The sequence below is a fragment of the Phyllobates terribilis genome, unplaced genomic scaffold (genome assembly GCF_046119375.1).
Source record: "Phyllobates terribilis strain yellow unplaced genomic scaffold, ASM4611937v1 Scaffold_14__1_contigs__length_39327217, whole genome shotgun sequence".
Classification (NCBI taxonomy): Eukaryota; Metazoa; Chordata; class Amphibia; order Anura; family Dendrobatidae; genus Phyllobates; species Phyllobates terribilis.
The window spans coordinates 17,348,838-17,362,019 of NW_027362774.1; the positions used below are offsets into that span (position 1 = coordinate 17,348,838).

General features: G+C 44.2%; 1 protein-coding gene across 2 annotated transcripts in view; it reads right to left on the minus strand.

Annotated features, from left to right (window-relative positions):
- ZFPM1 (zinc finger protein, FOG family member 1) overlaps positions 1-13,182 on the minus strand; it is a 128,086-nt gene that overhangs the window by 41,848 nt on the left and 73,056 nt on the right. For both annotated transcript variants that reach the window (XM_073659714.1, XM_073659715.1), the window contains exons 2-4: positions 8,793-8,933; positions 8,488-8,598; positions 5,979-6,080 (exon numbers count right to left, since the gene is read on the minus strand). In XM_073659714.1, the coding sequence (XP_073515815.1) occupies positions 5,979-6,080; positions 8,488-8,598; positions 8,793-8,933 (354 nt within the window). The remainder of the gene's footprint in view (positions 1-5,978; positions 6,081-8,487; positions 8,599-8,792; positions 8,934-13,182) is intronic.

The window sequence follows — 13,182 nt, forward strand, 5'->3', positions numbered from 1 at the left end:
TGTATGGAGGACCATGTGGGGCCCATTATACTGTATGGAGGACCATGTGGGGCCCATTATACTGTATGGAGGACCATGTGGTGCCCATTATTCTGTATGGAGGACCATGTGGTGCCCATTATTCTGTATGGAGGACCATGTGGGGCCCATTATTCTGTATGGAGGACTATGTGGGGCCCATTATTCTGTATGGTGGACTATATGAGGCCATTATACTGTATGGAGGACTATGTGGGGCCATTATACTGTATGGAGGACCATGTGGGGCCCATTATACTGTATGGAGGACCATGTGGTGCCCATTATTCTGTATGGAGGACCATGTGGTGCCCATTATTCTGTATGGAGGACTATGTGGGGCCCATTATTCTGTATGGAGGACTATGTGGGGCCCATTATTCTGTATGGTGGACTATATGAGGCCATTATACTGTATGGAGGACTATGTGGGGCCATTATACTGTATGGAGGACTATGTGGGGCCCATTATTCTGTATGGAGGACTATGTGGGGCCCATTATACTGTATGGAGGACTATGTGGGTCCCATTATACTGTATGGAGGACTATGTGGGTCCCATTATACTGTATGGAGGACTATGTGGGTCCCATTATACTGTATGGAGGACTATGTGGGTCCCATTATACTGTATGGAGGACTATGTGGGGCCCATTATACTGTATGGAGGACTATGTGGGGCCCATTATACTGTATGGAGGACTATGTGGGACCATTATACTGTATGGAGGACTATGTGGGGCCCATTATTCTGTATGGAGGACTATGTGGGGCCCATTATTCTGTATGGTGGACTATATGAGGCCATTATACTGTATGGAGGACTATGTGGGGCCATTATACTGTATGGAGGACTATGTGGGGCCCATTATTCTGTATGGAGGACTATGTGGGGCCCATTATACTGTATGGAGGACTATGTGGGTCCCATTATACTGTATGGAGGACTATGTGGGGCCCATTATACTGTATGGAGGACTATGTGGGTCCCATTATACTGTATGGAGGACTATGTGGGGCCCATTATACTGTATGGAGGACTATGTGGGGCCCATTATACTGTATGGAGGACCATGTGGGGCCCATTATACTGTATGGAGGACCATGTGGGGCCCATTATACTGTATGGAGGACCATGTGGTGCCCATTATTCTGTATGGAGGACCATGTGGTGCCCATTATTCTGTATGGAGGACTATGTGGGGCCCATTATTCTGTATGGAGGACTATGTGGGGCCCATTATTCTGTATGGTGGACTATATAAGGCCATTATACTGTATGGAGGACTATGTGGGGCCATTATACTGTATGGAGGACTATGTGGGGCCCATTATTCTGTATGGAGGACTATGTGGCGCCCATTATACTGTATGGAGGACTATGTGGCGCCCATTATACTGTATGGAGGACTATGTGGGTCTCATTATTCTGTATGGAGGACTATGTGGGGCCCATTATACTGTATGGAGGACTATGTGGGGCCCATTATACTGTATGGAGGACTATGTGGGTCCCATTATACTGTATGGAGGACTATGTGGGTCCCATTATACTGTATGGAGGACTATGTGGGGCCCATTATACTGTATGGAGGACCATGTGGGGCCCATTATACTGTATGGAGGACCATGTGGTGCCCATTATTCTGTATGGAGGACTATGTGGGGCCCATTATACTGTATGGAGGACTATGTGGGGCCCATTATACTGTATGGAGGACTATGTGGGGCCCATTATACTGTATGGAGGACTATGTGGGGCCATTATACTGTATGGAGGACTATGTGGGTCCCATTATACTGTATGGAGGACTATGTGGGTCCCATTATACTGTATGGAGGACTATGTGGGTCCCATTATACTGTATGGAGGACTAGGTGGGGCCCATTATACTGTATGGAGGACCAGGTGGGGCCCATTATACTGTATGGAGGACCATGTGGGGCCCATTATACTGTATGGAGGACCATGTGGTGCCCATTATTCTGTATGGAGGACTATGTGGGGCCCATTATACTGTATGTAGGACTATGTGGGGCCCATTATACTGTATGGAGGACTATGTGGGGCCCATTATACTGTATGGAGGACTATGTGGGGCCCATTATACTGTATGGAGGACTATGTGGGGCCATTATACTGTATGGAGGACTATGTGGGTCCCATTATACTGTATGGAGGACTAGGTGGGGCCCATTATACTGTATGGAGGACTAGGTGGGGCCCATTATACTGTATGGAGGACTATGTGGGTCCCATTATACTGTATGGAGGACTATGTGGGGCCCATTATACTGTATGGAGGACTATGTGGGGCCCATTATACTGTATGGAGGACTATGTGGGGCCCATTATACTGTATGGAGGACTATGTGGGGCCCATTATACTGTATGGAGGACTAGGTGGGGCCCATTATACTGTATGGAGGACTATGTGGGTCCCATTATACTGTATGGAGGACTAGGTGGGGCCCATTATACTGTATGGAGGACTATGTGGGTCCCATTATACTGTATGGAGGACTATGTGGGGCCCATTATACTGTATGGAGGACTATATGGTGCCCATTATACTGTATGGAGGACTATGTGGGTCCCATTATACTGTATGGAGGACTATGTGGGTCCCATTATACTGTATGGAGGACTATGTGGGTCCCATTATACTGTATGTAGGACTATGTGGGGCCCATTATTCTTTATGGAAGACTATGTGGGGCCCATTATACTGTATGGAGGACTATGTGGGGCCCATTATTCTGTATGGAGGACCATGTGGGGCCCATTATACTGTATGGAGGACCATGTGGTGCCCATTATTCTGTATGGAGGACTATGTGGGGCCCATTATACTGTATGGAGGACTATGTGGGGCCCATTATACTGTATGGAGGACTATGTGGGGCCCATTATACTGTATGGAGGACTATGTGGGGCCATTATACTGTATGGAGGACTATGTGGGTCCCATTATACTGTATGGAGGACTATGTGGGTCCCATTATACTGTATGGAGGACTATGTGGGTCCCATTATACTGTATGGAGGACTAGGTGGGGCCCATTATACTGTATGGAGGACCAGGTGGGGCCCATTATACTGTATGGAGGACCATGTGGGGCCCATTATACTGTATGGAGGACCATGTGGTGCCCATTATTCTGTATGGAGGACTATGTGGGGCCCATTATACTGTATGTAGGACTATGTGGGGCCCATTATACTGTATGGAGGACTATGTGGGGCCCATTATACTGTATGGAGGACTATGTGGGGCCCATTATACTGTATGGAGGACTATGTGGGGCCATTATACTGTATGGAGGACTATGTGGGTCCCATTATACTGTATGGAGGACTATGTGGGTCCCATTATACTGTATGGAGGACTAGGTGGGGCCCATTATACTGTATGGAGGACTATGTGGGTCCCATTATACTGTATGGAGGACTATGTGGGGCCCATTATACTGTATGGAGGACTATGTGGGGCCCATTATACTGTATGGAGGACTATGTGGGGCCCATTATACTGTATGGAGGACTATGTGGGGCCCATTATACTGTATGGAGGACTAGGTGGGGCCCATTATACTGTATGGAGGACTATGTGGGTCCCATTATACTGTATGGAGGACTAGGTGGGGCCCATTATACTGTATGGAGGACTATGTGGGTCCCATTATACTGTATGGAGGACTATGTGGGGCCCATTATACTGTATGGAGGACTATATGGTGCCCATTATACTGTATGGAGGACTATGTGGGTCCCATTATACTGTATGGAGGACTATGTGGGTCCCATTATACTGTATGGAGGACTATGTGGGTCCCATTATACTGTATGTAGGACTATGTGGGGCCCATTATTCTTTATGGAAGACTATGTGGGGCCCATTATACTGTATGGAGGACTATGTGGGGCCCATTATTCTGTATGGAGGACTATGTGGGCCCATTATTCTGTACGGAGGACTGTGTGGGGCCCATTATTCTGTACGGAGGACTGTGTGGGGCCCATTATACTGTACGGAGGACTGTGTGGGGCCCATTATACTGTACGGAGGACTATGTGGGGCCCATTATACTGTATGGAGGACTATGTGGGCCCATTATACTGTATGGAGGACTGTGTGGGGCCCATTTTACTGTATGGAGGACTGTGTGGGGCCCATTTTACTGTATGGAGGACTATGTGGGGCCCATTATTCTGTATGGAGGACTATGTGGGCCCATTATTCTGTATGGAGGACTGTGTGGGGCCCATTATTCTGTATGGAGGACTGTGTGGGGCCCATTATACTGTATGGAGGACTATGTGGGGCCCATTATTCTGTATGGAGGACTATGTGGGCACATTATTCTGTATGGAGGACTATGTGGGGCACATTATTCTGTATGGAGGACTATGTGGGGCCATTATACTGTATGGAGGACTATGTGGGGCCCATTATACTGTATGGAGGACTATGTGGGGCCCATTATTCTGTATGGAGGACTATGTGGGCCCATTATTCTGTATGGAGGACTATGTGGCGCCCATTATACTGTATGGAGGACCATGTGGGGCCCATTATACTGTATGGAGGACCATGTGGGGCCCATTATACTGTATGGAGCACTATGTGGGGCCATTATTCTGTATGGAGGACTATGTGGGGCCATTATTCTGTATGGAGGACTATGTGGGGCCATTATTCTGTATGGAGGACTATGTGGGGCCATTATTCTGTATGGAGGACTATGTGGGGCCATTATACTGTATGGAGGACTATGTGGGGCCCATCATTCTGTATGGAGGACTATGTGGGGCACATTATTCTGTATGGAGGACTATGTGGGGCCCATTATTCTGTATGGAGGACTATGTGGGCCCATTATTCTGTATGGAAGACTATGTGGGGCCCATTATACTGTATGGAGGACTATGTGGGGCCCATCATTCTGTATGGAGGACTATGTGGGGCCATTATTCTGTATGGAGGACTATGTGGGGCCATTATTCTGTATGGAGGACTATGTGGGGCCATTATTCTGTATGGAGGACTATGTGGAGCCCATTATACTGTATGGAGGACTATGTGGGGCCATTATACTGTATGGAGGACTATGTGGAGCCATTATACTGTATGGTGGACTATGTGGCGCCATTATACTGTATGGAGGACTATGTGGGGCCCATTATTCTGTATGAAGGACTATGTGGGGCCCATTATTCTGTATGGAGGACTATGTGGGGCCCATTATTCTGTATGGAGGACTATGTGGGGCCCATTATTCTGTATGGAGGACTATGTGGGGCCCATTATTCTGTATGGAGGACTATGTGGGGCCCATTATTCTGTATGGAGGACTATGTGGGGCCCATTATACTGTATGGAGGACTATGTGGGGCCCATTATACTGTATGGAGGACTATGTGGGGCCCATTATACTGTATGGAGGACTATGTGGGGCCCATTCTGTATGGAGGACTATGTGGGGCCTATTATACTGTATGGAAGACTATGTGGGCCCATTATACTGTATGGAGGACTATGTGAGGCCCATTATTCTGTATGGAGGACTATGTGGGGCCCAGTATTCTGTATGGAGGACTATGTGGGGCCCATTATTCTGTATGGAGGACTATGTGGGGCCTATTATTTTGTATGGAGGACTATGTGGGGCCCACATCTGTGTGTTTAAGTTTGACAACCCTGGTCTATATAGTTTACCCTATCCACCCTTGTAACCTGAAAAGCCTAGAATCATATGAAAATGTATGTACGAAGAGGGATACAATATTTGTTTTCCTCCTATGCCCCTGGGTAGGGAAAAAAACAAAAAAAACAACAGCGTGCCCATATGAGGTGTCCCACTCATTACAATGATCGTACATTGACACCTTCTGTTTGTTTTACTGTGCAGAAAAAGTCACCAAAGTTATTTACAGGTAAGAATATAGTGACACAGACCTGGACCGTTCCACCTGAGCGGCTCCTCCATGTTTTCCCTGCTGGACGGAGACTCCGATGCTTTGTAATTCGGACTCCCCTCATCCTCTGGAGATTGAGCCGCTGCACCCAGAAAAGAAAATCCAAAGCTGTATATCAATTGATTGCAGGCACAGAATTCTCAGAAAACACTGTATTATTTATTTATCGCCCATCTCTGATATGATGCCACTTCCTGTCCGGCAGGAGAAAAATTCTAACTATTCAGAAAGTTTTCGGGTATGTGCACATCACATCTTTATCGGAGCTGATTTGCTTGAAAAAGTGCTAAAAAAAATGCTAGAAAGAAAACACAAGTATTGCAATGTCAAATCGACTTGCTGTGCATATGTTCAGTCTTTCTAAATAACTTTTAACCGCTTCTGCTCAATAGTTTGTATCAAAATGTCCAAATGAAAAATCCACAGGTGAAAACAAAAAAAAAAAGATGGAAAAGATCCTTCAGGACAAGATGCCGGAGTGCCCTGAGGAGTCTAAAATACACAGTGTGCACAAACACTTAGTTAAAATAATTCACAGGACCCTGGTTCAGCAGCCACGTTGCTAGCCCTGTGAACGTCCACCTACCTCGACGCACTGAAGGCATTCCTTTTGATTAGTAGGTCAAGCAACGTCATGACGTGGCAGGGGCCTACTAGGTAGAAGAAGTGCCAAGGATGCCGGCAGCTAGCAGGACATTGAATCCAGTCTATTGATGACACATTCTCAATCGGGTCCACTGATCCCATTTTTAAAGGTTTGTTTTTTTCCTGTGGTTTGAGGCTGCAGCGTTCGGGTCAGGAGACATGCGAACTGTCAGTGATTGTTGGACGTGTAAAACCGGCCCTACGGTTAGTATAGATTGTTTTGGGGTCTATAGAAGCAAATTATAACTTAGAGCATCATCATTTCTGGAGCTCAGAAGGTGAAAAAACAAGGCTCCAAAAAAATGAGCGCTCAAGGGTGGGTAATTTTTTTGGACCTTGCTGCCAAGCAATTTGTAGGACTTTCTTTGAAATAATTAAAAGAGGGAGATAATGATATATAATAATAATAATAATAATAATAATAATAATAATAATAAATGACGGCCTTAACCTTACGGGGGCTATAAATATCTCGATCATACTCTGTTCATCAGCTTCTGACCTTCCCGTCCAGTTCTACGGCAGCTCAGAGGTTAACAGGGAGCAGGCCCAGGCTTTTCACTCGGCCTATTCCTAGCAACTGAGCTGATAATATTTCTCCCCATTAACAGCAGTTAAAGATGGCGTGATAAGCCTATCTGCATATGACAGTCCTGCTGATTACTGCACAAAGTGCATGTTTGCATATTGTCCTGCAACGATAACCACAACAGTTGAGATCGATAATGCCCATAAAATCTGACGTCAGAATTATTAATAGCTGCCCGGGAACATGATTACCATCGGATCGATGGGAATCAAGGCCGCACCCCAACACGTTTTCTAGGGAGCAGCTGCTTCACGCGGCCAATGAGTATTGTAAAGGGACTTAATCGCTATCAATTCTTCAGCTTTTCCACTGATGGAGACAATTTCAGAACAAGTGGACACAGCGAAAGCGTCTCATTTATTGTGTTGTCTTAATAGACTGCAAGTACATCAGCCATGCTCAGCTCCATATCAATTTAAGCCAATAATCTAGAATTTCTGTGATGCGTTGTGATTGGATGTTCATGCTCATTATACCAGTTATAGGGTTTTACTTTAGATATATTGACCAGCTGTACCCATTTACCACCAGAACCTTCATGAAAGTAAGAGTCTATAGAACAAAATACATTGAAATTGGTACCTTGCCCCAAATTTGTATCTCTCAAAAGGGAATTTTTGAAATAGCAAAAATTTGGCAGCCTCATTCATATCATTCAATATTTCCACCACTATTTCTTTTTAAGTCTTAGGCTGTTTAATCATAGATAATTAAAAACATGTTTCACCAACAAATCGGCATCATCAGAGGTACAATAGGGCAGTGGCCCCTGATGAAGCAGACTTGTCGGCGAAACATGTTGGAGATGGGATTTGTGATCACACGTTAACCAATGACTAAAATCTACATTAAATAGTGTTGGAATCTGCAGACCACTGCCAATTTCATTCACTATTGCCGCAGTACAGAGGTTTCAGCACGTATTGAGTGATATAAATGAAGCTGCCCAATTTTTGGGATTTTAAAATTGATTTTTGAGAGCTAAGGATTGAGAAAAGACACCAATTTTCAGGCATAATAAATAAAAAAGTTAAGATTTTAATGAAAAGATGGAAGTTGTTAGGTAACCTGTTACTCCCAAAAGGGGAATCTGTTAATATATGGTTTAAGATACCACACCAACTATTGGGGTCTCTTGAGAATATATGTAGAAGACAATGGACCCTACTTACAATGTTATGGGCAGGTAGCTGTCTGTGTAATTCCCATATCATAATTCATTGGTCCATCATTAAGACCAATCTTCTATAAGTACCTGAGATGCCTGAAAGTGAAGGCTCCTCAGCGAGTTCGCACAGGTTCGGCATCGGGTCTGGTTCCTCCATCTCTTGGTCCAGTGACTGCGGCACCGGACTGCATCGTTCTCCTGGTAGTAAAGATAACAGGTCATGACGGAAACATTACATGGGATACAAGGGGTTTAGTATACGAGGATCCTAATAAAAGTAGACAACAAAACTGACAATATCTAGGATATATAAGTCTTGGCAAAATAAAAAAAATAAAAATAATTATACCGTATATATTTATAGGAGTGAAACATCAGAAGACAAAGCTCACCTTCTGCGCCATCACTGTACGAGGTACTGGAAGAGCTGCAATCTGATAATTCTTCTGGGTCAGACGTGGTTCCATCTTTTTCGGAAAGGGCAGACTCTGCTGCTAAGTTCTCATCTGTCTCTTCCATATTACCAAGAGAACCTTTAAAAAAAAAAAAAAAAACAGTGATATTACTTCAAATATAGTCATAAAGTAAAAGAAAAAGATAATTTACTCCTCCGCTTGAAAGCACGGACGTCACTCACGTAAAATGTAACCTAATACTTGGCTGCTGGTGAAAGTGCACAATAACAGAATACATCATTATCACTGAGAGGACAAGTCATCAGTTATAAGGATGCCTATGGCAGAAGAAAAACTGGCCATGAGGATCTCAGTGATTGGCACCGTTAAAGCACAAAAAAAAAAAAAGAAGAAGACTGACACATTTGGGGTCTTTTTTTTTTTCTTCGATGCATATTTTTTGCAATTGGGTTCTATAACAAAAAATTTGCACCATTTGGATTTTTACAAGCTTTTTGTTCTGCTGGACATTGCTGGCTGAAGAATGAGTTAATGGAGAATCAGTCAGGGGCATTTGCATTCGTAACTCTTTCATCTCACTTTTTCTGAGTCCCCCCTCGCTTACAAAAGTTCAAATTGGATATATGGTCCGTGGTGATTGCCGAAAAAAGGAAAGAATTAAAGTAGTTACGAAATCTCCGTCGGTACCAGCTCACTGACAGATCCTCAGCTAAGTCATTCTGCAGCCAAACTTAAAGAGCTTGTAAAAGCCAAACTGTGCAAAATTTTTAATGAAACCCAATCACATAATTATTTTTTAGCATAAAATACTCACATTTTATTTTTTTTTTTTATATTTTAAAGTCCCCTAAGATGTCCAGATCTATTATGGTAACTTTGCCTGGTTTCCCTGCGTTATCATGAATTTTCCCAAAACATGCCACTAGTATATGTTAGGGGAAACTAATTGTGAGCTCTTGGGGACAAAACTATTGTGCACCAGGGTGCGGAGCCGGGTACCAGTAGACACAATGAGCATGGCCCAACTATCACATTTTAGGGTCAACCAATTGGAGCGGATCATTTTGCTCATCGCCATTGCGAGACAATGATCTATTGGCCTGATTGTGACCCGAATATGCCTTGGAAACAATCGCATATGGCGGCGATAGAAGTTGAAGACATTTTTTAGCCGGGGTTTTGGGGACGAGATAGAGCGCGGCACGGCGTTCAGACCTCAGAGGCTCCCTGTCTGCAGGCATGTATATTTACGCAGCGAGAACAAAGGCTCCATAATCTATACATAGCGCACAACAATGAGCGTGGAGAAAGCCACTGCCAGACCCGGCACAGGCAATTTTTCTAATTCTGCTAATTTCAGTTCCAGCACAATTAAAGCCTGCACTGATAATGCTGAGAAACAATCAGCAGCTAACAAATCGCTTTTCTCCTCTTGTAAATGTAACATCGTTAAGCTAATTTCTTCGTTCACGGCTGCACGGCTCTTGGGTGTCTGATAAAGTTAACCCCTTGGCTGCCTGGTCACATGGTCCGCCTTTCTTGCCAGGGAGAATGGGGGCAGTGGCACTTGGTGGAGAGAGAATTAATGGACTAGGAGACGAATGAAGTGCATTTTTTTTTGCATAGTTCCGTATTATCTCCATGTACATCTCAGACAAGCTGCAGCGTTACAGGTAGCACGGTTCTCAAACATGGGGCGTCAAGGAACCATAACTATGTGGAAAGGATGGCAGGTAAGCACATTGAGATATTGTACCATACGCCTTTCACAAGACCTGCTAAATAACCAAATGACCAACTAAATAACTTACCTAAGCTACCTTAGGCACCATGGATGAAATAAGACAAAGCAACAGAAAATGCATTAACCTAGCTCTATGATGTCAATGAAGGGTCTGCCGAATCCATAGACCACATAGTCCAAAAATGGTTGGGTCAACCAAAGAGCAAAGTTTGGCTGGATTTCTCCAACTAAATAACTTACCCAAGCTACCTTAGGCACCATGGATGAAATAAGACAAAGCAACAGAAAATGCATTAACCTAGCTCTATGATGTCAATGAAGGATCTGCCGAATCCATAGACCACATAGTCCAAAAATGGTTGGGTCGACCAAAGAGCAAAGTTTGGCCAGATTTCTCCAACTAAATAACTTATCTAAGCTACCTTAGGCACCATGGATGAAATAAAACAAAGCAACAGAAAATGCATTAACCTAGCTCTATGATGTCAATGAAGGGTCTGCCAAATCCATAGACCACATAGTCCAAAAATGGTTGGGTCACCCAAAGAGCAAAGTTTGGCTGGATTTCTATAACTAAATAACTTACCTAAGCTACCTTAGGCACCATGGATGAAATAAGACAAAGCAACAGAAAATGCATTAACCTAGAGCTACGACGTCAATGAAGGGTCCTGCCGAATCCATAGACCACATAGTTCGAGAATTGTTGGGTCACCCAAGGAGCAAATCTGGCTGGATTTCTCCAGCACTGGCTTAGCGGCACTGTGAGGGCAGGAAAACACCAGGAGAGAAATAGTTGGCTATCACAAACTCAATAACCCAAACACCATTATCACCTGTCCATAGACTCTCTCGTGGTACGGAGATTCCCCAAATCCTACGTTTTAGGGCCAGCCATAACTCTATATACAACGTACAGTCATTTATGTCAAGGACGGGTTAATTAACATTTTATAAAAGCAATATTTTCACACCCAGTTTAGATTCCTGCCCATGAAACAGCATGCATGAAAAGTGCCCTCAGAGGCTAATGGAAGAGCCCCGGTTAGGGAACAAAGGATCTTTTCAGCAAACTTTAAATTCTCTCCTGATAACAATCTGAGATCAAACGCCTGCCGTTCAGGCCCAAGATCAATGCAATGAATTTAGTCTTCTGGCAGACGTAAGAAGAAAAAAAAAAAAGATTAAAAAAGGAAAATGTTGATATCTGACCCAAATTTCATCCCCTTCCTTTTTTTCACGCTGCCTCCTGTTGTCTTAACTTTCTTGACGTTCTAAGCTGAAATACTACATCCCAGCGTGAGGCCAAGCCACGGAAAACCCTCGTTTTATGCGGAAGAACAATACTATCAATGTCCTATCTGATGGAGGCGAAACGCGGCGGCTGCCCCATAGGGAGAATTGACTCAGTACCCATTGCACAGATTAAGTTTACCAAGTTTTGGAGAAGCTCTAATGCATTAATTAGGAGTGCGCACTAAGAGCGGGGGGCAATTCCTGGTTTGCAGGGTTTAGGACCGGATATTGGAAGGGGCCATTATCTGGTTGTTACAAGCTCCTATACAGTGTTGCATCCCTAGCCTTCAATATCACAACATGGACAGATCTGCCTACTCCAGTCATGCCCTTGGCAAAACCTCAAAGACCTAATTTGGGAACGGACTTCATTATTTTTTTTCCCCCCTTTTATGGTTAAACATAGGAATGCAGTCCACTTGCATATTATCAGGTTCTAGCCGTCGAAGCCATCCGCCACTGTTTGTGCCCGTTCTGCATTCACTAAAACTGGGCTATAAGCCACCAGGGCTGCCAACATGAAGCGAGTCGCCAAGGCTAGGGCTGGCGGTGGGGGGCAGGGAGAAATGCCTGTCTGCGCTGCTGACTTCGCTGGGATGGCTGGCACTTATCACCTCTCGCAGGCATCCTCCAACAGACTGATCTGTCTATTCTTCATTAAGCAAATGCGCTGGGAAGGGAATGAGCACATAATAGCCATTTGATTTGCTGAGAGATATTTTGCATATTGGTTTGTCGCTGATAGTGAAATTTCATCAGCGTTCCTTTTTTTCATGGTTTAAAAATGGAATTACTCGGCCGGTCACTGAAATGTAGAGAAATGGGGGGGGAGCTCAAACCGTTACACACAATCTCTCTTATTGTTACATTGTAACAAGGGAGGGGGGAGCGGAAATATGTGGCAATATATGTTACAGTGATGGCATCCCGGGAGTTAAATCCCACCGACAAGACCCAATTAAATACTATCCATGATCAGCCATACGGTCACGTATTAAGACGGAGATGAAGAATTATGGCTGACGGTGATAAAGAGTCTCCGGGGATATCTATAGGGGAGAAGACGATAAAGTGAAATGTAAAAGAAGGAGACAAATCAGAGTCCAATCTGCATAAGGGAGAGCAAATTGGAGAAGATTTCTCCCACAATAAAACTGAAAATTATGTTAAAAGGGGTATTCCCATCTCCAAGATCCTATCCCAATAAGTAGTAGGAATAATAATAATAATAATAATAGCAAATGCCTCCAATTAGAAATGTTGTATAGTTCGCCTGATTAGCTATGTCACTTACCCCATGTGCAGGGCATTGAAGTAGTTTAGATA